At 44.4% G+C, this 21,765-nt stretch overlaps 1 protein-coding gene across 1 annotated transcript in view; it reads right to left on the bottom strand.

Moving 5' to 3' along the window:
* Positions 1 to 252: 252 nt before the first annotated feature.
* grin2bb (glutamate receptor, ionotropic, N-methyl D-aspartate 2B, genome duplicate b) overlaps positions 253 to 21,765 on the bottom strand; it is a 79,025-nt gene continuing 57,512 nt past the window's right edge. The window contains exons 6-15 of the mRNA XM_030054773.1: positions 17,315 to 17,429; positions 16,860 to 17,068; positions 15,780 to 15,951; positions 13,560 to 13,713; positions 12,340 to 12,465; positions 10,768 to 10,997; positions 10,154 to 10,314; positions 8,979 to 9,166; positions 5,070 to 5,308; positions 253 to 2,667 (exon numbers count right to left, since the gene is read on the bottom strand). Of these exons, the coding sequence (XP_029910633.1) occupies positions 253 to 2,667; positions 5,070 to 5,308; positions 8,979 to 9,166; positions 10,154 to 10,314; positions 10,768 to 10,997; positions 12,340 to 12,465; positions 13,560 to 13,713; positions 15,780 to 15,951; positions 16,860 to 17,068; positions 17,315 to 17,429 (4,009 nt within the window). The remainder of the gene's footprint in view (positions 2,668 to 5,069; positions 5,309 to 8,978; positions 9,167 to 10,153; positions 10,315 to 10,767; positions 10,998 to 12,339; positions 12,466 to 13,559; positions 13,714 to 15,779; positions 15,952 to 16,859; positions 17,069 to 17,314; positions 17,430 to 21,765) is intronic.

Genomic DNA, 21,765 nt, shown 5'->3' with positions numbered 1-21,765 from the left:
CCTCTCTTCTCATTAAAAATCTGTCTCCCACTGGACTTCACCACAGCTTAGCCTGCAGTGGCCTCGGTCCATTGTCCACATTCCTTCCATTTAGTGGTGTGAGAGCAACATGGACAGTGTAGTGTCTCCTCATTTTCTTCACATAGAAAAACCACCAGCCTACGTAGCCTCTCTTCATTTCTCTCTGTTCCTCTCCACTCCTCCCTTTTCTCCACCCCCTCCATCTCCTTCCCTCTTTCTCTCTCTTGACTCTCAGACATCTGACTCAATGCTGGAGAGCTTTTCATAAACGTGTCCGTTGCTGGCACCGTTGAAGGGTCTCTGTCCCTGCCCCAAACCTAACGCGTCCCTGCCCCCTGGCAGTAGCTTGTTGGCTCCATGGTGGTTCCCCATGGGCCCTCCCACCCCGCCCAGACACAGCTCTTTGGGGAACCTGGGGGCCACATTGGACATCACCCCAGCAGTGGCCGACGCAGGTAAATAGGAAGTCGCTCCCATGGAGCCTCGGAAGTCCCCTCCTCCTCGGCTGTTGTTGAGTAGTTGCTGCTGCTGCTGCTGTTGCTGCGTCTGTGGCTTTTTGATGTAGTACGGCTTGGCACCGTGTAATAGACACTGGTCATCGCCGAAGGTTGGGATGAAGGGGTTCTGGTTCACCTTATCTGGGTAGAGAGATTTAGACAAGGAGTAAGTCCCGGCCCCTCTGCTACCACTACCACCACCACCACCACCACCACAGCCCCCACCTCCCATCATAGCTCTATCTCTGTCCCTCAGGTCTCTTTCCCCCACTGACCGCCGGTGCAACCCACCTTCGCCTCCACGGAACAAACTGAATGAAGAACCTCCTTTTGCCCTATCCCCGCCAACTCCACCAAACAAGGATGACTCCCTTTCGCCTGCATATCGCTCAAACATGTGAGCATAAGGGCTGGTGCCCTCCATGAAGCGGTCTTTGTCTTTCAAGCTCACGCTTCGGGGCTGGGGAAGCTGCCCCCCAAGCCCGCCAGCCCCTCCCATCCGGCCAGCACCCTCCCTCTGCAGGTCTACAAATGTGTCGTATGAGTGTTGCCTTCGTAAGACCCTCCCACCTGGTCCTAACTTCCTGCGCTGTGCCTGATTTGGTGTTGGGCCCAGTCCTACACTACTCTGCCCTGCATTGAACACCATATTATTATCCTCACTGATGTTGTAAAGGTTGCTCGGTTGCATCTTACAGGAGTCACACCGTTTGCAGGAAGCAGAGCTGGGGCGACTGCTGCTGCCTCCCCCAGCCCCAGTATTTGGGCATGTACCCCCTGCTCCCACACCTCCTCCATGGTGAGATACACTGTGGCAGTTACGACACTCCCAGTCACCCCCGGCTATGCCTCCCCCTCCTATCCCAGAAACACCCTTTTCCCAGCAGGTGTGAGCCTGCTGCCCTGTTGCCACTGAGCCATGCCCACCTTTACACTCTGACTTCTTGCCTTTACCTTTCAGGAAGTCTTCCACGGGCACTAAGCTTTTACAGATACCGCCACCACTACCACCGCCCACACCGCTTCCTCCACTTCCACTTTCCTGCTCCCACTTGGCCTTGCCCTCCTTGGAGCGGAACTGGTCCGCATAGAAATCCCTCAGGTTCTCTTTGTCTTTGCGGACTAAGTAAGGCGAAGAATTACCCCCTCCTCCTCTCTTCCGCTCCAGGGGTGGTGAGGCCGAGCGGTGTGCCAGGGGGCCGTGGGGAAAGTGGTGGTGGACGGTGTGGTGGTGGGGTCTCCTCCTGAAGCCACTGAGCTCTATCTCGTCCGGCTCCCGTCTGCACTTGGCCGAGGCCGGCCTCTTTTTCAGGCTGTCCCTGTACTGTTTACGCCGCTTGTTGTTGCCCTCCAGGTTGCCGTAGGTGACGGTGTGCGTGGAGATGTCCGACACATCAGAGCGAATGTTCCCATCATCACCCCCCGAGCCTCCCCCACCCCCACCTCCACCACAGAACCTGTCATGACCCCCGATGAGCCCCGTACTGGATGCACCTCCTTTGAAAGAAAACCTCCCATACACATTGCTTCCCTTGAATCCCCCCTGGCTAGAACCTGTGGGGGTGTGGCCAGCAATCAAGTCGAATTTATTGGTGTTCCTGTGAGTCATTGAGGCGCGGGGCTGGGTGGTGAAGATGGGTGCGACCCCTCCCCCTAGACTGTCGCAATCGAACATTCCCCCCTCCAACGAACTAGCGCTGCCTAAGCTACGCGGCCTGTTAGGCGGGGGGCCGGACATACCCAGAGCCGAGGCCGGGTGGTGGTGCATGTAATGGTCCTGGTACAGGTTGCTGTCCTTCAGGGGCAAGTTGCCAAAAGTCCTCTCCACTTCGCTGATGTAGTCACTGAACATGTTGTCCTCCGGCAGGTAAGGCGGCGCCGCCTTGCAGTCCACAGGGTGGCCTGCCAGGCTGCGCCGGTGCTCCTGGATATCATAGATCGCCGAATCACGGCCTCCGTGGCTGTATTCCAGAGCGGCATGCGGAGAACCGTTGATTCCGGGGATGGCGGTCATATCCTTGGCAGTGCGGAGCAATCGTAGGATGTTGGAGTGGGTGTTGTTCATGTTCATGTTCATGGTGGCTGAAGGTGAATCCATAGTTGACTTGTTTTCCTCTATTTGTACCCCATGGATGCAGCTGTAGATACCCTGGAGGGAGGGAATTGGAGAAGAGTGTTGAGGCAGAGAGAGAGAGAGGGAGAAACAAGGTGAGACGGGCCATGGGAAAAAGACACACAGTAGAGGAGCAGAGATAAGGATAAGAGTAAGAAGAAAGAAAGCAACAATAAAATACAAAAGTATGACAGACAGAGAGAGACATAGACACATAGGCAGATGAACAGACACAAAGAGAGAGAGGCAAACAGAGACAGGCAGAGGCAGAGAGAGGTTAATGCTTTGCCATGTTCTCTCTGACCATCCTCTTGTTTACACACTATTAAACAGTAATAGGGGTTGAGTTCATAAATGACTTTCCTCAGGGGACAAACATGGGCCCCTACAGCTTCTCCCCAACACTCAACCTCAGACAGAGCAAACTAAGGGAGAAGGAGAGGAGCAGATCAAAGAAGTGATTGATAATGACCACGGTGTGGTAAGCTCATGGTTTTGACCACCAATCAATGGCTTTAATCAATATCATTTAAATTCAGCTGACAGCACTACTAGCTTACAACCTCATATTATTTATTACTATTATTATTTTTTGACAAAGTAGCATTATCAGGAGAAGTAATCACATCATTACATTTTGGTGGATTTTATGATGACATCAGCGCCAAACCATCACAATCATCTTTTTAAATATGTGTGTGTGAGTGTTGGTTGGTAAAAGCCAGATTTTCAAGAGGTGAAGCCTTGCTAGTGAAGTCAAACAGGCATGTTTAAATGGAGATTGAGGGAATCTGTGGTTGAGGCGACAGCTAAATCCGAAAGGTCGAGGGTACAGCACCCGCCAGCCAGTGCGTGGGTCAACATTCCTCAAAGGCGTCAACTTGTCAAAAGCAGTTTCTGTCTGTCTCTTAGTCACTTTCCCCATCTCTGAGCTGCATTCATGAATCTGAATCGTCAACTCTCTTGTCTTTTATGCCTCCATTCTTTCTTTGTGTCTGTTTTATCTGCGCTGCTTGGCGCTCTGGTGACGGCGGCCGCTCCAATGGGATTGTCTGTCTTTATCTCTCTACATCTAAAGCTACAACGGCTGCTGGGAGAGGTAATAGAACAGAGGTTACTGGCACACCATCAAATCTATTCTTCTCTACTCTCGCTTTTTCTATCCTTGTTTTCTTACTACTTGTTACATTTTTAATAAACCCTATCTCCTCTTTTTCTCTTTCTTCAAATTATTAGTCCTTTGTATTCTCATTGCCTGTGCTTTCCTACACTTTCCACATATGTGTGCAATTTTCCTGAGGTCTGCACGATCTTAAATCATTTTTTTCTCACTCCCACTGCAACTTGAGCGTTAAACCAGGCATGGAAATGTGTAATAGGGTATTGGAGATCACTGGCTGTAGAGCCACTCCTGAATAGTCTATGGAGTAAAAATTGATGTTGTAATGCAACTGACAAATAAAATCAGCCTCATGCATGTTATAGTTAATAGTGAATCTGAATGTTATTGAAATTACTTCACCATGTAAAAATCTCTATATGCTTTGCATAACAAATATATTAGATGGAGAGTGCTGTCAGTTCAATGAAAAACAGAGCACACTGCTAAAGCACTCAAGGCCATATCCTTCTTTTAAGTTTTCTCAGGTTAGACTGAAGAAGGTGTAAACCAAATGACATTACAAGCACAAATATTTTCAGCCTTAACACCCAACAGCTAAACATTTGGTGTCCTTTTCTGGAGCAAATGATATCTGAGCTAATTTAAATGCAACAACAACTCCCTGCCTTTTCTTGACAGGTGGCATTATGCAAATTAAATTACTCCTGAAGATACGTATTTATATATATTTTCACAGCCTACAACCTTAACATTTTTACAGCTTGTTAGTTGACCCATATGAGTGACAGCAGAGCCATAAGTACACTGTGACAAGCTATTTGACACACACCATTACAACTCAGGTCACTGGCCATGAATGTGCAGCATAACAAACAACTTTTATAGTAGCAGCATTAATGTATACACAGTGAGTATTCTCAGGGTCACTGGGCTTTGTTGGCTTAATTTTGCTGGCCTGTGTAATATTACATAATAATATACTTGTTTGACTAAAGCACATTAAGTGGAACTGCTCCCACTATGATTTTTTTTCATAGTCAAGACAGAATGTGTGAAACAAGGTCAGAAATGTTGAACTGCAGAATTAATGTGTGTGGAGAGCTTTTAATATGGCACAGGCTGCTCTTGATTTGTGGCTCTTTGTTAATGACTGCTTGGGTTAAAAAAAAGCCACAGGTAAGTTAGGTGAGTCATTCTTCTCTCATGACTGACTCACTACATGTCAACCACAGCCGGTGGTCTTAAAACAAAAAACACCTCTGCGATTTCTGTCAGGATAGGGGCAAAATCCAAAGCAAAGAAAGAATGAACTCACTCTGCTGATGGAGAAGGTGACCCCGGGCTTGCCGGAGCACACGCCCATGAAGCAGAAGCGCAGCTGCCAGTAGAACAAGTGCTCGCAGATGAAGGTGATGAGCGACAGAACCATGGCGGCACCCAGCATGTAGAAGACCCCTGCCATGTTGTCTACATCCAGCTGGCTGCTCATCACCTCGTTCTTCTCGTTGTGGCAGATCCCAGTCAGCCATAAGGCTTCCAGCTCCTCCATCTCACCTGGAGCAAGCAGAGACCACAAGACAGCAGTTATCGGATGGATGCGTTGGTGTTACTGTGTGTGTATGCATGTGAGCCTGTACACTTGGATGTGTCTGAACGAGTGCTTGCCTGTAGATGTCTGAATCACTGAGTGTAAGCACGAAAAGAGGGGGACACATTTTTTGGATGGTGAGTTCACGACAAAAAAAGCTCAGGTCTCATATATGTGCAACAAATGTCATGTTGCATTATCTTGACTGAACACCCCCCTGAGGATCATCCTCATTAATGATTGCTTACGCTAGGCACTCACCGCCTTCCTTGTGGTGGGAAAAACACAACTGCCTGCTGGGACTTGACAGTCCTCGGGGAGGAAGTGCACATGATCATGTGACAAGTGTTTCCGCCCTAAAATGTGTCCCCCTCAGTTCCACATCCCTGGGGTGCTGCTAAGGGGGGAGGACATGTCCAGAGAGATTTGTTTGATCTGAGCAACCGGTCTGTTTTAGTGGGTGCTTATTTGAGTGTGTGTGTATGTGTGTGTGTGTGTGTGTGTGTGTGTGTGTGTGTGTGTGTGTGTGTGTGTGGGAGTGTGTGTGTGTGTGTGTGTGTGTGTGTGTGAGACACACACAGACACAGTGCTTGTGTAGCACTGTTTATGCCTGTGTATTTTGCACAAATGACTGTGTGTGTATATCTTGGACAGTTATAAATCTGTATTCACTAAGATTTGGAGAGCTCAGATAAATCAAAAGTGAGAAAGGTGAGTGGGTGAGAAAAGTGCAGTGTCTTTCTCACAGTCTTAAGATAAAGGGTTTACAGGGGCTGACACACTGAAGACCTTAACATTAAGTGGATTTTAAGAGTTATAGTTACCAGTGCTTTTTGAGGGAAATACCAATAGAAAACCAAATATTTTATTAAAAGCTGACAGAATTACATGCAAAAGTCATTGCCTCCACTTTTTCTCTGAGATTTCTTATATTATTCTGATCGAAACACAAACCTGCCAGTTTGCCAGTTTCAGTTATGATGAATATTGCAAGAATTGGTAGCAGACAGTTGCAAGTCAGCTATCAAGGACATAATTGCAATGTCTTTCTCAAATACTTTAATTAGACGTCTACTGTTTTGAAATTGTTAAAAACTGAAGTGTTAGTTATTCTTTTTAAGCGTGAGAGGTGTCATGTATAGTTGGTGGTAGATGGCTCAGTATACCCGGCCAAGCTATTTTTCTCCAACACAATGTAGATTCAGAAAATCCTAAAAGTGCCAAGTGCCAAGTGAATGTCGCTGCTGTTTCTTAATTTCTGGGGTACACCCTGAAATTCCCCGCAGCACCCTCAGACCAGTTTCAGAAGCACTGGTTTCGATGACTATGACACTGTGAGTAATGCTGACTCCTGACCTCCGTCCTCCCCCATCTTTTCCTGTGTTTTGGTCCCACATACCTCCTGTCCCATCATCCTTTCCTTCTTCCTTCTGAGGTGAAACATACACTCAAGCATAAACATAGCTCCATACGCACATCTACACACAAACAAACACACACACTGACACAATACATAACTCAAGAGGATGGTGTACATGAAGGTCTGATCGGATCTGGTTCAGGTCTGTCTCCTATGGATTTGATCCCAGGCGAGTGTTCTCTTTGCACTGAGCCCTTCATCCTTCACAGAAACTGGGATGGAAAGTGATAGCACATGCCAAGCACATGAAGGTGAGGAAGCCACTGTGTGTGTGTGTGTGTGTGTGTGTGTGTGTGTGTGTGTGTTAACGTGCTGCACACACATTACTGTGCAGTATGTGATCTGGCATGTGGTGAGCAGTATATAGCACATACCTCGCTCTGGAGGCAGACTGCTAGGTGTATTCTGCCAAGGCAAGGATTCATGTCAAGACTAATCAGTGTTGTTACATATCGCCTGACCTGAGATACGAAATGTAAGAGTGCTGACGACATCAAGGGTGGTGATACTTTTTTCCGCTACAAGTCACATCCTTTTATCCCATTAGCCTGTTTCTCATTCAGTATGATTCCCCTCCTTTTTTGATGGAGGCAGATCTTTCCTCTACAGTAAGAACTGTGGGATATACAGTAATGCAATGTGGGTGACTGATGTGTGCTTGTGTGGGTGCAATAATTTCATTTCTGACAGCAAGAGTTAAAATAATCTTACTTATCACAAGTTATTTGTTTTCATGTCTCCATGTAGTTTATATAGTAGTCACTATAAGTGACTAAGTACAGACAAATTGATTTTTTTGTAGGCTTATAGTGTGAAACTTGTTTGCCTCATTCTCTGCCTGAATTTGCATTGTGTTTTTTTTTTTTTTTTTTTTTTGATGGTGTGGTGTGTATAACTAGTGATTCAAAGCACTCAATCCAGTAAGGCAAACTATAGGATGGGGAATTTATTTTAGTATAGTGAATAAATCAATTCAGCTCTACAACAGGCAATCTATAGCGCAGATAGTTTCTGTAAGGAGAGTGAAAGTATTTAGCATTCCTGCAGTGTCACATCACTTCCTTCTCCAGATGGTATAAGGATTACTGCGTCCTATCTATAGGACAGTATCTATGAGGCTATTACATCCAACAGAGACATAATGGCATTTAAAACACGATAATTTCCGAGCAAAAGGAATACAGTCTTATCTCTGAGGCCTCGACAAGACATTTTGTGACATCTTTAATGCTGTGTTGTGGGTTTTTTCCACTGTACTTGCCAGAGATCACCTGCCAGTCAGTGGGTCTAGTACTGTGATGTATCTTTAATTGAATTTTCTGTTGATACAGTTTGAGTTTCCGTAGATAGCACTCTTTTTTATTAAGTAAGTAACAATAGACATGACAGTTATTTAAGCAACAGAACAGAGGGCTGTGTGTTATAATAAATAAAATCATGCCTCACATTCAGCTCGTGCCTGTGACCAAATCACAGCTGTAATGTTATTTATTATAACACACAGCCTCTCATGTGCTATTGCTTAAATAGTCATTGGATGTATTGATGATGACAACACACAGGCCTTGAGGCTTCTGTTGCTTTTATGCAACAATTACGATTTTGTAGCAACAATATTGCTTTTATCTCAAATAAAAATGCTGCAATAAAGTCGCAATTACTGTTTTTAATGATCCACCAGAGGTATAGTTCCTATCCTTGATTCAGAACTGAATTTTAAATCACACATAAAGAAGGTGACCAGGCGGCTTGCTGTTCTCAGTTGTTAGCCAGCCTGAAGGTGATGGACAACCAGCTGTTAGTTTGACAGCTGCTGTAGCTGAATAATACAGATAAAGTGATGTGGCTCCTGTGATGTTATATCAAATAAGTCTTGGCTCTCGACCAATCAGATTGCTGAACCAGTAATTCTTCTATTTCATCTAAAAAAGGTTATATTAATGTTTTAGTTCTATAAAAAGCATCACTTTCTGTGCAGCAGAGACCTACCAGAGACCTACCAGACACCCGGTGTTAAAGCTGTCTTGAAATAGGTACACATTGTGTCAATCAATGTTATGTTATATTAAGCAATAGATAGCGACAAAATAGATTTTTTAAATGTGTAAATGTCACAGATTATCATTTTAACTGGAAAAACTTGCTACCTAAGATGCTGACATATTTATGAGGTTCCTACATTCAGCAGAATGTGAGAGCGCCATTCAAATTTTTACCATCTCCAAAGAGCATGAGGATGGCCAGATCCACAGCCCGTTTCCAGCCCGAGTCCTTCTGGATGGCGATGCCGTAGCCGGTGGAGGCAAACACCTTTCCACTACCTATGGTTACCAGCTTGCATCCCTCATCTCTGCCGGCCATGTAGTTCAGCACCGCCGCATCATAGATGAAGGCGTCCAGTTTGCTACAGAGCATAACGGAAAGGAAACAGCAAGATTAGAGGGAAAACACACCAGCAACAGTGCAACAGTGTTGTTGCTTCTGTACTTTGCTTTGTTATGTACAGGAGTCTCAAGTGTGTACAACCCTGCAACGACACTGCATTTCTATTGCATTCTATTTCTATCCTTTGGTATTGTTCTATAAGTTCTACTCGGATGACTTTCTCTTCTACTGTGATAAGCTGTACTCTGTTTAAGTCTGATAGAGATACATAAAAAGCTCTATTCTACTCAAAGTTCCATGCTTGTCTATTTTGATAACTTCTGTTCTAATGTAATCTAATACAATCTGTTCTGTTGTGATACATTCACCTCTATTCTATTCTATTTTGTTCTATTCTATTCTATTCTATTCTATTCTATTCTATTCTATTCTATTCCTGAGTTAGCTGACAGATAAATTGATAAGGCAGTCCCCAGCATGGTGACAGTCTATTTTAAAGTAGCACCACGTGGCCTTACTGGTCTCTGTGGTCGTTCAGCTCCAACCTCAGACCCAAGCCAAAACCAGAGCTAAGCTGCTGCTTTGCATTACTAATTATTCAGCGGTGTCAGACAGGGAAGCCGAAAAAAAAAATGGAGTGTGCTAAAGAGAGGAGGAAAACGATATTAGCCACCTTTCACAGCCAGAGAGTGAATATTAGCTAGCTTTCACAGCAACCACAGGCTGTGCTGCTATTCTGGGCTCCAGTGGCAGGCAGATACAGCAGCTCCACTGCCTGCCCACCCACACCGCCCTGCCCTAACAGAGTGCTTGCTCTCTCTCTCTCTCTCTCTCTCTTTCTTTCTCTCTCTCTTTCCATCATTATCTTTTCTCTGTGTTGCATCAGCTCATCCCTTCATCTGCATCCTTTCTTCCTTCATGTGCTCATCATGTCCACATCCCATCCCCTTCCCAGAGTCCTTCATCCCATCTGTCTCTCCACTCTCCTCTCGGCCCCCCTCCTCACCCGCTCTTCAGACTGTGCAGGGCCTCATCTACATTCTTCTGATGGAAACTCGTCATGTAGCTGTGCATGTCCCGGTAGTTGTTGCGAATGTTTCGCTCCGTGCTTCCGTTGGGTACGGTGCCAAACCGGAATGGCGGCGAGAAGTCGTTGGGCTTCTGGAACTGTTGTGGGGTTTTTTCCGGAAAAAGAACCACACAGAGAAAATGACAGGGGAGAGCTTGTTAGCATGGAAAAGGCGTGAGGCAGGATCAAATAGCCTTTAATGCACTGTTGAGCAGGAGTGCAGGATGGTGTTTTTGAAAGCCCAAAATGGACTAATTGCCTGGGATTCCACTCCACAGCGTGTGATGCTGTTGGGGGCGCAGACAGGAAATACAGGAAAGGACAATCTCAAGCACAGATGCACATTCACACCAGGCCACGTACAACCAGGCAGATTGACCACGGAAGTCAATATCTTACATTCACAGATCTAGATATACATGCGCGCGCACACACACACACACACACACACACACAAGAAGTACAGTAGTCTGCACTCTGTCACACACCAGCCACATTACTCACACCTACTCCTCCACCCTACAACCTCCCATATTGCCTTGACTTCACACCTTTTTGTCTGACAGGCCCGACACTTGGTCGACATACTCCTCCTGGATCATGAAAGCAGCCAGGTTGGCAGTGTAGGAGGCCAGAAAGATGACAGCGAAGAAGGCCCACACCGACACCATGATCTTACTGGTGGTCCCCTTGGGGTTTTGCACAGGCACAGAGTTGTTGAACACCAGGCCCCACAGCAGCCAGATGGCTTTGCCGATGGTGAATGAGGGACCGCCCGGCTCTGAGAGAGTGAGACAGAGAGAGAGAGGGAGAAAGAAATGGGGAGAGGGTGTATAACAAAAGATAACACAAGGAAAAAACGATCAGTTTCTCTGGTCGTGGATACTATTTCACTTTATTCACATTTGCTCATGACTGCCATTGTGGGAAGCGCTTGATGGATGGCAGCGACAAAGAGAAGATCTATTCCCATCCTTTAGTTTGTCAGTGAACGCTAGATGTACTGCATGGTCTATGTCCGCTCACTCAGCCACTGCTGTGACAACCCACTGTTAAAGACAAGCATTGCTCCACCTTCCTCAACGGCAGTATGACAAGGTGGCAGGATGGAAACACTACCTACTGCAGCTCTATAGCATCAGACACAGGGAGAGAGAGAGGGGAGGGGGTGGATGGGCACACAGCAGGCTACAATTATGATACAGCTGGAGAAACAGTGTAAGGCAACAGGCTTACATAACATGGTAAGTCATTAAATTACACACAAACACACACACATGCACACATGTGACACTTTTTGCCATTGTTACTGTGACTTATAAGTCATTATACAGAAAACATTACTGTAAGAGACATAACCCATCATTATTCTGAACCAACCACCATTACTTCAGTCTTATCCCCTCTGGACTGCGATAAAAAGGCTGCGAGCAGCAATATAACACTCCTCTGATTTTATCTTGAGTGGCTATAGTAGCGGCAGGCTAATACATTCCCGAGAGTCAAATGGAGCCGGGTGTGTGAAAAATGGCAAAAATAGAATGTCATTGAATCTGAGCCACTGATTTTGATTGGCAAATGCTTTTGAATGGGCTGCTAGAACCACATTTAATTCAAGGAGGTAGAGTTGTTCCATTCTGTCAGACACAGCTAAACTTGACACATTTTCAACGTATGGTAATAGATCTGTTTAAGTGTACTCTGCAATTTTAAAATGTAGCTATGATGGTGAAACATTTCCTATACATTTCATTGAACACTACAGCCTTCGTTCACATGGTGATTCACAGAGTGCCTAAGATCACCCATTTGGTTCTTGTCAATGATCCTATTCATTAGCAAAAAGAGCCTTAAGTCATTGTAGATGTGGATAAGTGGCTCAACATGTTGAGGTACTTCAACTAACACTCATTCAGCAGATACTGTTGAAGTGATAATAGTATTTGAAGGGCTTCTTTTGAGAAAGCCATAGTGTGTTCAAGTGTACAAGACTGGATGTGCCGTGCTACCTCTACAGGAGCACCAGAAGATCTGCCTCTTTGTCACTTTTTTGCAATGTGGCTGGACGGGGTTTAGACCAGTGTTTGTGCATGACAGTGAGTGTGAGTGAGTGCTCCTCTCACCTCGCCCATCTGCCAGGCAGCGATTGTAACCCACTGGGCTGAAGTACTCAAATACAAACACAGCCACGGCCGACACGATCAGCAACATTACAAACATCATCACCCAGACATCCGCACTGAAGGGCTCTGAAAAACAGAGAGGGGGTGGGGCGGGGGCGCAGAGGATGAGAAAGAGGAAGAGGAATGAGCGGAGAGAAAAAAGGAAGTTTGTGAAACCAAATTAATCAAAATTGTGAAATCACCCTGGGGTAACACCATGATTATTTGTACTCGGAAGTTATGTATACTCTGTGTGAGTGAGTGTGTGTGTCTGTGTATTTATGAGTGAGTCTTGTGATTCATGAGTTTGTGTGAACACTAACAAGTACTTGTTCAAGACAGAATTCAGAGGAAGGTAGACATAAATGCACAGATGTGCTCATTCAGATGTGCAGATATTCGACCCGGCCTCCTCGCACCCTGCTCTGCTTTGTGCTGTGATGACGCCATCTTAGCATACAAGGCACTGCTTATATTCAATCATACAATCAACATAATGCCTCTAGCTTCCATCCACAGAATATCAACTTAATGAATACTCCTTTTTGGACTGATACTGATTCACATCCTCTAGCATCCCCTCGATCTCTCCAGTCTCATCAGGATACTGTCGATTATTTTAAAGAACTAACCGTTCTGCTGCTAAACATCAACTGAACCCATTTAACTGATGCTTCCAAAGGCGTCTGCGTTTCTTTCCAATTCTTGTATGCATTAGCTCTGTTGCATTTTTTAAAAACATTTTATTTTTATGTTATTGTTGTGTCAGGTTTTTACAGGAAATTTTTCTGTATATGCTCACTTTAAAAAGAGATGCCATTTCAATATGAATAACCTGGTTAACTAAATGATAAAAAAAAAAAAAAAAAAAAATCTTTCAACTATCTATTGTCTAGTGAAGTAAAAAAAAAAAAATGCCATGAATTTAATTTAACAAATGAAGCATCACTGTTGCCTTGTCTTCAATTTAGTGTGCAGATGGCAGGATATTTTCTTTTGCAAATTCATTTTAGTCCAATAAAGGCTTTTTTTGTGAAACCAAACTCGCTTTCTATGTCTGAGTGTGCATGTGCATATATATGGTGTGAAGCTGTGTGTGTGATGTGGTGTGTGTGTGGTCGTGACTGTGAGTGTGTGTGTCTTGTACGTCTGCCAAAAGCACCAGGTGCGTTTCTCCTCACCAAGAAAGGCAGAGGGGGAGACGGTTCCGTTGCTACGGGAGACCATGACACTGATCCCCGTCTCAATGAACGGCACGGAGAAGTCGATGACCTCCGACCTCTCCTCATTAATGGTGAGTGAACCCACTGCCATGTGGGCGTTCTTCAACACCACCTGGGGTCAACCGTAGAGAGAAAGAATGGTGAAAGCCTGACAGGTAAGAGGGCGATGATGGGAAGAGTAATTGAGCTCAAAGTATTGCCATTCGTATGTGTGACATCATCGCTGACAGGCATTAAAAAGACTTTTCCGGAAGAATAGAAGCAAAAGGAAACTGGGATCCTTACTACACTAGGTCACTATAATAACTGCACTGTACAGTAGGTCTCTTGACTGAATGTTCCCTCCCTGTCTGCCTCCTCATGAGTTTGTACAGGTATATTTAGCCCTAAATTCCTAAGGCCTTGGGGCATGCGTAAAAGTGGAGCACAAAAGACTCCGTTAATAAGGGATGTGTATGCCAGAGTGAGCAGGAATCCTACGCACTGTTTTTCTCTCTGTTTTATATAGGCTCTCCGTGTCCTCCGTTCCTCTTTCTCTCTCTCTCTCTTACTCTCTCTTTCTCTTTCTGTCTTCCTATATCTGTTGTCCTGTTTTTCCTATTCAAATTAAATCATTACCTGCATGCTTAGGCAAATATGGACATGTACGTGTGCATCCATGCATGCACACACTGTGCATTTGCGTAGGCCTGCTTACATACGGATGTATATTTCAGGAATTTTACACCACAATGTAGGTGGACTTAAGTTAAGAACGTCTCATATTGAACTGCACATCTCAACCCAGCTATATCTGTAAGACAACAATAACGTCACTTGCTCTGTGCCATAATCAATTAAGCTGGACATCACATTAATTTGTAACGGATGCACTGTGCTGTATGTCTAATGGGTAATATGTGAGCGTGAGAGAAGTGGGTCTTTCCCCGAGGCTGCGTCCCGCACCCCCCCACCTCTCTATCCTTAGCTCTCGCTCTTCTATCTCTGATTAAAAGCCTCCTCACTGTATTCCTCTTCAAGTTTTGAAGCTGATCACAGCTCCCCCTGAGGCTAGGATGTGACGGCTGGTGTGACCGAGGGTGAAGAGTATCTATAGTGCTTAGACATATGACTTACTGCTTGCAAAATCAGCGTTCTTGATATTTTTATGACAACCTTATGCTTGCTTTATGTGTTTAACTCACTTTAATATGTTTTTATTTTGCCCTGAAATTTTTTAATGGCCTTTATTGATTATTTTTGTCCTCTATTTGCTTTGGCAGCACACAAATGTACATGAGTGCACTTGAATGAACTTGCCAGTAGAGCAAATTGGGAGAGAGAGAGAGAGAGAGAGAGAGAGAGAGAGAGAGAGAGAGAAAGAGAGAGAGAGAGAGAGTCCTGGATCCCATTCAGACACTATAATTAGTTGTTCAAAAGCCGAGGTCATGATCAATGACATTGCCCTTGACCACCAAATAACTAGTTGTTATTAGTGTTAAAATTACATGTTTACTTATGAAGTGACGTGTTTCATTTTTGAGGTGCTATTCAAATTAGACTTGAAGAGGGAATTGCAAAGTGCTTCACTGTTAGAAGAAGAAAGGATTATTAAAAAAGGGTCTGTGGGGGGCATGAGAGCAGTAAAAGAGAAGAGCAGAAGGTTGAGGAAATTAAATAATAAAATAAATATATAACCTTAATAGATAAATGAGCATTCAGGATAATAAATAAATAAACATAAAGCACCAAGTAAGCTGTGTAACACAGGGATACTGTGCTGCAAGGCACAGTATCCCAACTGCTGGTTAGGTAAGGGTTATAAACTGAGGTGCTGCAATGTTCTGCCAGCTATGAAATCCATGAACAGTTGATGTGCCAGCAGATCGGTATGAAATTGACCAAACTGTCCTGGAGGGTATTTTTAAGCTGTTTTCACCGCCAATGTCAAGCCGCTACCTCTTTCTGGTGTCAGGCCAGGCCTCTCTGAACAACATCCACCACTGCACCTTGTGTAGGATATTATATGTTAGCTAGAAGAAACCTAGAAGTGCCTGTGATTGCGTTCAATAGATTAGTGATCCTACCAGCAAACAGTGAAGAGTCAGTACTTTTGGTGCAATATGAGGAATATTCAAAGTGTTTGTGCATGCCTGTGTACATAAATGTGTGTATGTGCAGCAGAAACATAAAATGCACCTCTCCAACCATGCCGTTCCACGTCCCATTAATTTTCTTGCCGTGTTTGCCATTGGTGACCAGGTAGAGGTCGTAGGTGAACTTGACCGTCTTGGCAATCTTCTTAAGGATGTCAATACAGAAACCCTTGCAGCAGCGCTTGATGTAAATCCCCGACTCGCCTGTCTGATTGCTGAGGGGAATGGAGTGGGGTGGGTGTAAAGATAGGAAAACAGGAGAACAATCTTCAGTGACCAGAGGTCAATATTTATTGAGGTCTGAAGGAATAAAGCAAGTGGTTCAAGAGCGAGACAACTGAGACAGGGATGACAGAACTGATAAAAAAAATCAAAATGGAGAAGAAAGAGGGCAAATGTCTGGGACAGAAAAGAACAGAGAAAGAAAGGCAGACAGGCAGAGATAGAGGGAGAATAGAGGCAAAGAACAGGGTCAATAAAAGAAGGGCTAAGCCAAAGGTGTGGGACACCCTCGGGAGATTCCAGGTAGGCCAGTGACAGAAAAGGAGGCCAGTGAAGAAAATTCATTATCGCCGACCAAGGAGAGGTGGATAGCAAGAGGGTTAGAGTGAAGAGGGAGCAGGGAGAGGGAAACAGAGAAAGAAACCAAGAGAATGATCCAGTTAGTAGAGGGGCAGAGGGTTGGGGTTATCACAGGACACAGAGATTGTGAGGGGAAATAGATAGATAGAAATTCCCAAATCCCTTTAGAGAAGAGGTAGAGAAACATTATTAGCAGGGAAAGATGAGCAGAACAGAAAATAGAAAGGAAAAGTGCAAAATAAGTCATGGTTGGGTACAACCATCTACGTACTATATGCAATGATTTGTTATCTGTGACAAATAACTTTGAAAAGATGCTGAAGGTTACCCGCTACACCAGAAAAGCTCTGAATAATTAAATACATTGCAGCTATTTTGAAGTACTGCTCAATGTGTTATTCAGCTAGCTTCATAAGAAAATTTGGTCTGTTTATAGCACTTTGACTCTACAGTATTTATCCTGGATTCACACGGCAAAAACAAATCTGATTTTATATGTGACCCAGAACTGATGTCTTTAGCAAAAAGCATAAACTCTCACATGAGTTTGAGCTGCTTGCGGCACGGCACCGTGTTCCTCATACAGGTTCCACTGAGCGGGTCCACGTCCTCCACTATGACAAATGGCGCCTCCTCCAGAGTCACGATGGACAGGTGGTCGTCCTCCCGCTCCTCCGCTCCTGAGTATATCTCAAAACGAGGCCACACATGGTACCTCATCGTCAGAGAGCCTCTCTCCCACTTGCCAACCTGCATGAGTGAGAGGGAGGAGGATTGTGTGACATGCCAGCTACAGTAACAGGTACTTAGACAACCAGGGAGCCGGTCCAAGAGAAATTAAAAAAAAAAAAAAAGTGACAGACGTACTACAGAAAAAGCAGGACAGAGAGAAGCGAAGAGAAGAGAAGAGAAGAGAAGAGAAGAGAAGAGAAGAGAAGAGAAGAGAAGAGAAGAGAGCAGAACAGAACAAAACAGAACAGGACAGAAAGTATTCACCCTGTCCCACTGCCTATCCTTGTCCAGCAGAATGATGACCAGTTTTGGGTGCATCTGGTAGCCGTCTTCACTAAATGACAGGTTACGGCCTTCAAAAGTCACATTCATTAGATACCTGGGAATGAGAAACATAAATTGGGGTTAGAGATGCCATATAAGTCAACTTAACCATGACATTCGATGCCACGTCTATTGATCTGGAAGAGAAATGTGCCAGATCTAGTCTTTCAAGCTTGAAAGTGCTGAATGATTATAAATTTTAAAAAGCCCCTGCAACAGCATCATAGGAAATACACACTACACTGGTAACATGGAAAAATTTTTCAATCGCTGACACCAGTGACACTACTGTGTAGACAGAGTACTGTTGTTATAAGGTATAGTAAGATTCTGTATTTCTTTACCTGCATAAACTGAATCAGTAATTATAACTAGTAATCCCAGTGCAACACTGGTGTCAGGCATTTTGTCTTAAATCCTGATCCATATCTCTGCAGTTTCTCTAAGGAACTAGCAGGCTAAAGTAGTAGGAGTGATGGTGGGAGCAAGCTCACATATAAGCTCTGGGGTCCACATTTATAAATATTCTTAAATGTCTGGTACATTGAAATACTAAGCCAAAACATTTGAATCACAAGGCATGTATGCCCAGTATTTGTAATGACTCAGAGTTGTCTAATTTTCAGTTGAAACACTTTGGCAGTGTTATACTAACAATGTTCTTTTCTCAATTTTGCTGGTATCTTGTTTAGTTAATGATGCCTGCAAATGGCTATGCCCACCAGGCAGGATATCTGATGCCCCAGGCTGTTTTTGTTGTTTGCTTAACAAGTGTGTGCAGTCTACTTTAATCAAATACTTCAAAAGTGTTTGTGCCAGATATTGCGGTGAACACAGACGGGAGTAAAAATGTGACAGTGTAGTAAAAAGCCGAGGAGCTGACCTCATGTAGTCATGATCACATGGTATTAGCGGGGCCGCTTCTGCCAGAGGCTTCTAACGCTACCCTCCGCAGACCTCACTGTCCTCACGTTGTCAAGTGGGCCTAGCTAGTCTGAACCACAGAGAATATGACCCAGTTTGAGGTTTGGCAAAACATATGCCAGCTGATAGACTGAGAAAGACAGAGGGATGAGTAGGGAGTGAGAGAGCGCATGAAAGAAGGTGAGGAAGGCAAGTAACAGAGGGATAGGCAGTGATGAGAGAGAGAGAGAGAGGGAGAGAGAGAGGGAGAGAGAGAGTGAAAGAGAGCGCGAAAGGGAGGGAAAGATAGAGGGATGGGGTAGAGTGGGAGAGTCTACTGAGTGCCTGTGTGAATACATATCAGCATATATATGTGTCAACAAGTGCGCGGCACAGGCAGATGAGCTGAAATCATCTCTCTCTCTCTCTCTCTCTCTCTCTCTCTCTCTCTCTTTCTCTCTCTCTCTCCCTCCCTCTCTCTCTCCCTCTACCGCCACCTTCCCTCACTCTTCCTCTCGCATTCTGTGGGCTGCCATCACCATGGAGACGCTCTGCCTCTGAAACAATCCACCGGAGAAATAAATAACTGGTCTAAATGCGAGGAGTGAGGGGCTTTGTGAGTATGCGTGCGTGTGTGTGTATGTGTGTGTATGGTGTGGTATGGTGTGTGCAGACTGTTTAAAGGAGGTGTCGTGTACATTTAACTGAGCACCATCTCCAACCAAGTCAACAGTGTGAAAAAAGACAATAAACCTATTCACAAATGGATAAAGAAACACAGACGACAGATGAGCAGTGAATCTGAAACTCGCCCAAGATGTTACCACAAGAACCTCCTACTACAACACTCAGCGCCTCTATCTCAAATGCCCTCAACTATATTTATAACCCACCTCACACAGAGACCTAAGTAGGCTACGTGCTTTGAGCAAGTCAATAAAATGACTCAAGCCTCACTGCAATGCTTACTGCCGCATGCTAGCTGGCCTGCATAGTGAGGCGCTGTAATGCGCATGTTACATGGGATTAGCCCCCAAGAGCATAATCTCAGTTTGAATGGGGAACCATGACGATTCAAGTGCTGGTGGGTGTGAGGAGGGTGGAGGGGCGTGAGTTTACCAACTTGTTGCTGTCCTGCGTCAGGGTGTGTGTGTGTGGCTCTGTGTGTGTGTTCATGTGTCATGATTGGTTTGACATGTTGTAAGTATAAACAAAACCCCAACAGAGAGATGGGGGGCTTAACACCAATATAACGTAATGCAACGTGTTGCCATGGCACCCACAACCACAGCAATTTTCATGCAATCTGCTGCGTTGCCATGGGAACAGTAATCTCACCCGAGAGAGGCTGGTTGAGAGAGAAAGAGAGAGGAGATGCGAGAAATGGAGAGAGGGGGAAGGAGTGAGGGAAGAGAGGCAGACAGAGAGATAGGGGTATCTTACTAAACTCGACTGTTTACCCGCTCCCCTCATTCTGTCTCTCACTTTCAGATCAATCTTTCTGCCTCGCATCTGAGTAGCTGCACTTAGGCGTATCGAAACACACATCAGTGGGCTCCCTCTACCCATACATTAACCTGCACAGGTAGACGGATTGATGCATGCTGTGAATTTACAGCAGGGGAGGCTGCTGCATTTATCATTTTGTAGCCCCGCAGTATTGATGTAGCTTTTATGTGCTGTTTGATCCCTTCCCATGTCAGAATTCCCCAGACTCTGCTGCATAAAAAATACACAAAAAAAAACAACTGGGATGAGCAGCTAACAGAATCTCATGCAGCTCCATCACAGCCATATGCAGCCGCTAGAGCGTGCCTCGCTCACCAACTGTTCCCAACTAATCACTGGCTGTGAAGGGAATGTATGAGTTACTGAGACAGTGAATCATCAATGCCATGGATATGAGCCCTCGTGTTTTTTTTTGTCAAATCTCCTCAACTGTATTTCAGACCCTATGATATGACTTGTCTTAAATTATTCCTTTGATCTCCTAGCAGAGTCAAACGGGGTCATAAATTCTCTGTCACTGCATTTCCAGATATAAAGATATAAATTACTACACTGTATGTGACAAGAAATCTGCCATGCACAAACATATGTACACATCAGGTTTGACTGGGTTACGCAGTAACTGTAATTTTGGATGTCTGCAGAGGACACGAGGAGTAATAAATTACAGATGGCATGTGTAGTCATGAAAGATATGATGTGACCGATGAGGACAGTGTGACTGTGCAATATGAAAAGTAATCTTCAAATCAACTCAGTCTCACATCAGTCCACGCATTACCTGTTTATGGAAAGGAATCGGTTACTGATTACTGAAGTTTTTAAGCGAGGGCTACAGATGTAAGGCTGGGAGTCTCTTTGAGCTGCAGCCTTTAATAAGTTATTCCACAGGAGCTGGATGTGATCTGAGCCCACGAGGGCTCCTGCTGAGTAGGGGACATCAGACAGCTACCTGTGGAGCCTGCAGGGAAGGAGCACTGTATCAGAAACGGTCCTCTCTCTCATTCAAAATGTGAGCAGGAATTAACAGGCAAGGACAGCGACCCTCTGCATCTACAAATCTTCTAAAAACACTGAATAAAAACAGGGCTCCTTGTGTTCCACCAGGTACAAGCAGAAATTCAACTGTTCTCATGAGACTAATATGTACTTTGCTTTACAGAGATCACCCACAATCTAAAAAAAGCTTACATTTTTCTGTTTTTAAGTCACCTAAATGTCACATGAACATTCCTCACTAATATGTGTGTTTATGGGGAAAATGATGTACATTTGGCACGTGATGGGAAAAGAAAAGCTTTTAATTCAAAGAGTGTATTATACTGGTAACAAATGTATGCTACTCTGCTCATCTCAAGTTATGAGTGTTAGGGAATATTTCTATGCGGGGAGAAAAAAACCTCAAGATGTGACAAGTTATTGCTTTTTTGAAAATATTTCATATGGAGTTTTGCGTTACTACGTAAGAACAAGCAAATACAATGACTGGTTCAACTGAACTGGATTAACCCGGGAAGGATGTTGACTCTAAGCTGATTACACTGATTAAACATGAAGTCAATCCACTAAATTTGTTTGAGCTAACAGTTGAGAAACATTTAAAGGTAGACCTACATCCGTGCTCACTCCAGAGCACATGCTGGTTGAAAATCCCTGCTCTATGTACATTAAAAGCAAAAAACAAACAAACTGAAAGAGTTATTAATAAGTATCTGAAATGTATCTTGCATTTCTGGGTGCACTTTGTTTGTTGATGGTGCCTGAGGACAACTAGCAAAATGCAGACTATATGCATCATGTTGAGATATTTCCAGTGCAGCTATTTTAAATTGAGTTAAATTGCAGATTTTTTTTTTTTTTTTTTCCAGGTATCTAACATAACAGCAAACATCGGGTATTGGTGTCAATCTCCCAGAATCAAAGAGCATGGGTTTCTTTCCAGACTCACTTTTTTGAACATCCAACAATCACTCAGGTAG

The sequence above is a fragment of the Myripristis murdjan genome, chromosome 1 (assembly GCF_902150065.1).
Source record: "Myripristis murdjan chromosome 1, fMyrMur1.1, whole genome shotgun sequence".
Taxonomy (NCBI): Eukaryota; Metazoa; Chordata; class Actinopteri; order Holocentriformes; family Holocentridae; genus Myripristis; species Myripristis murdjan.
Note: the sequence above shows the minus strand (reverse complement) of the source record. Positions and strands in the feature narration are given on the sequence as shown.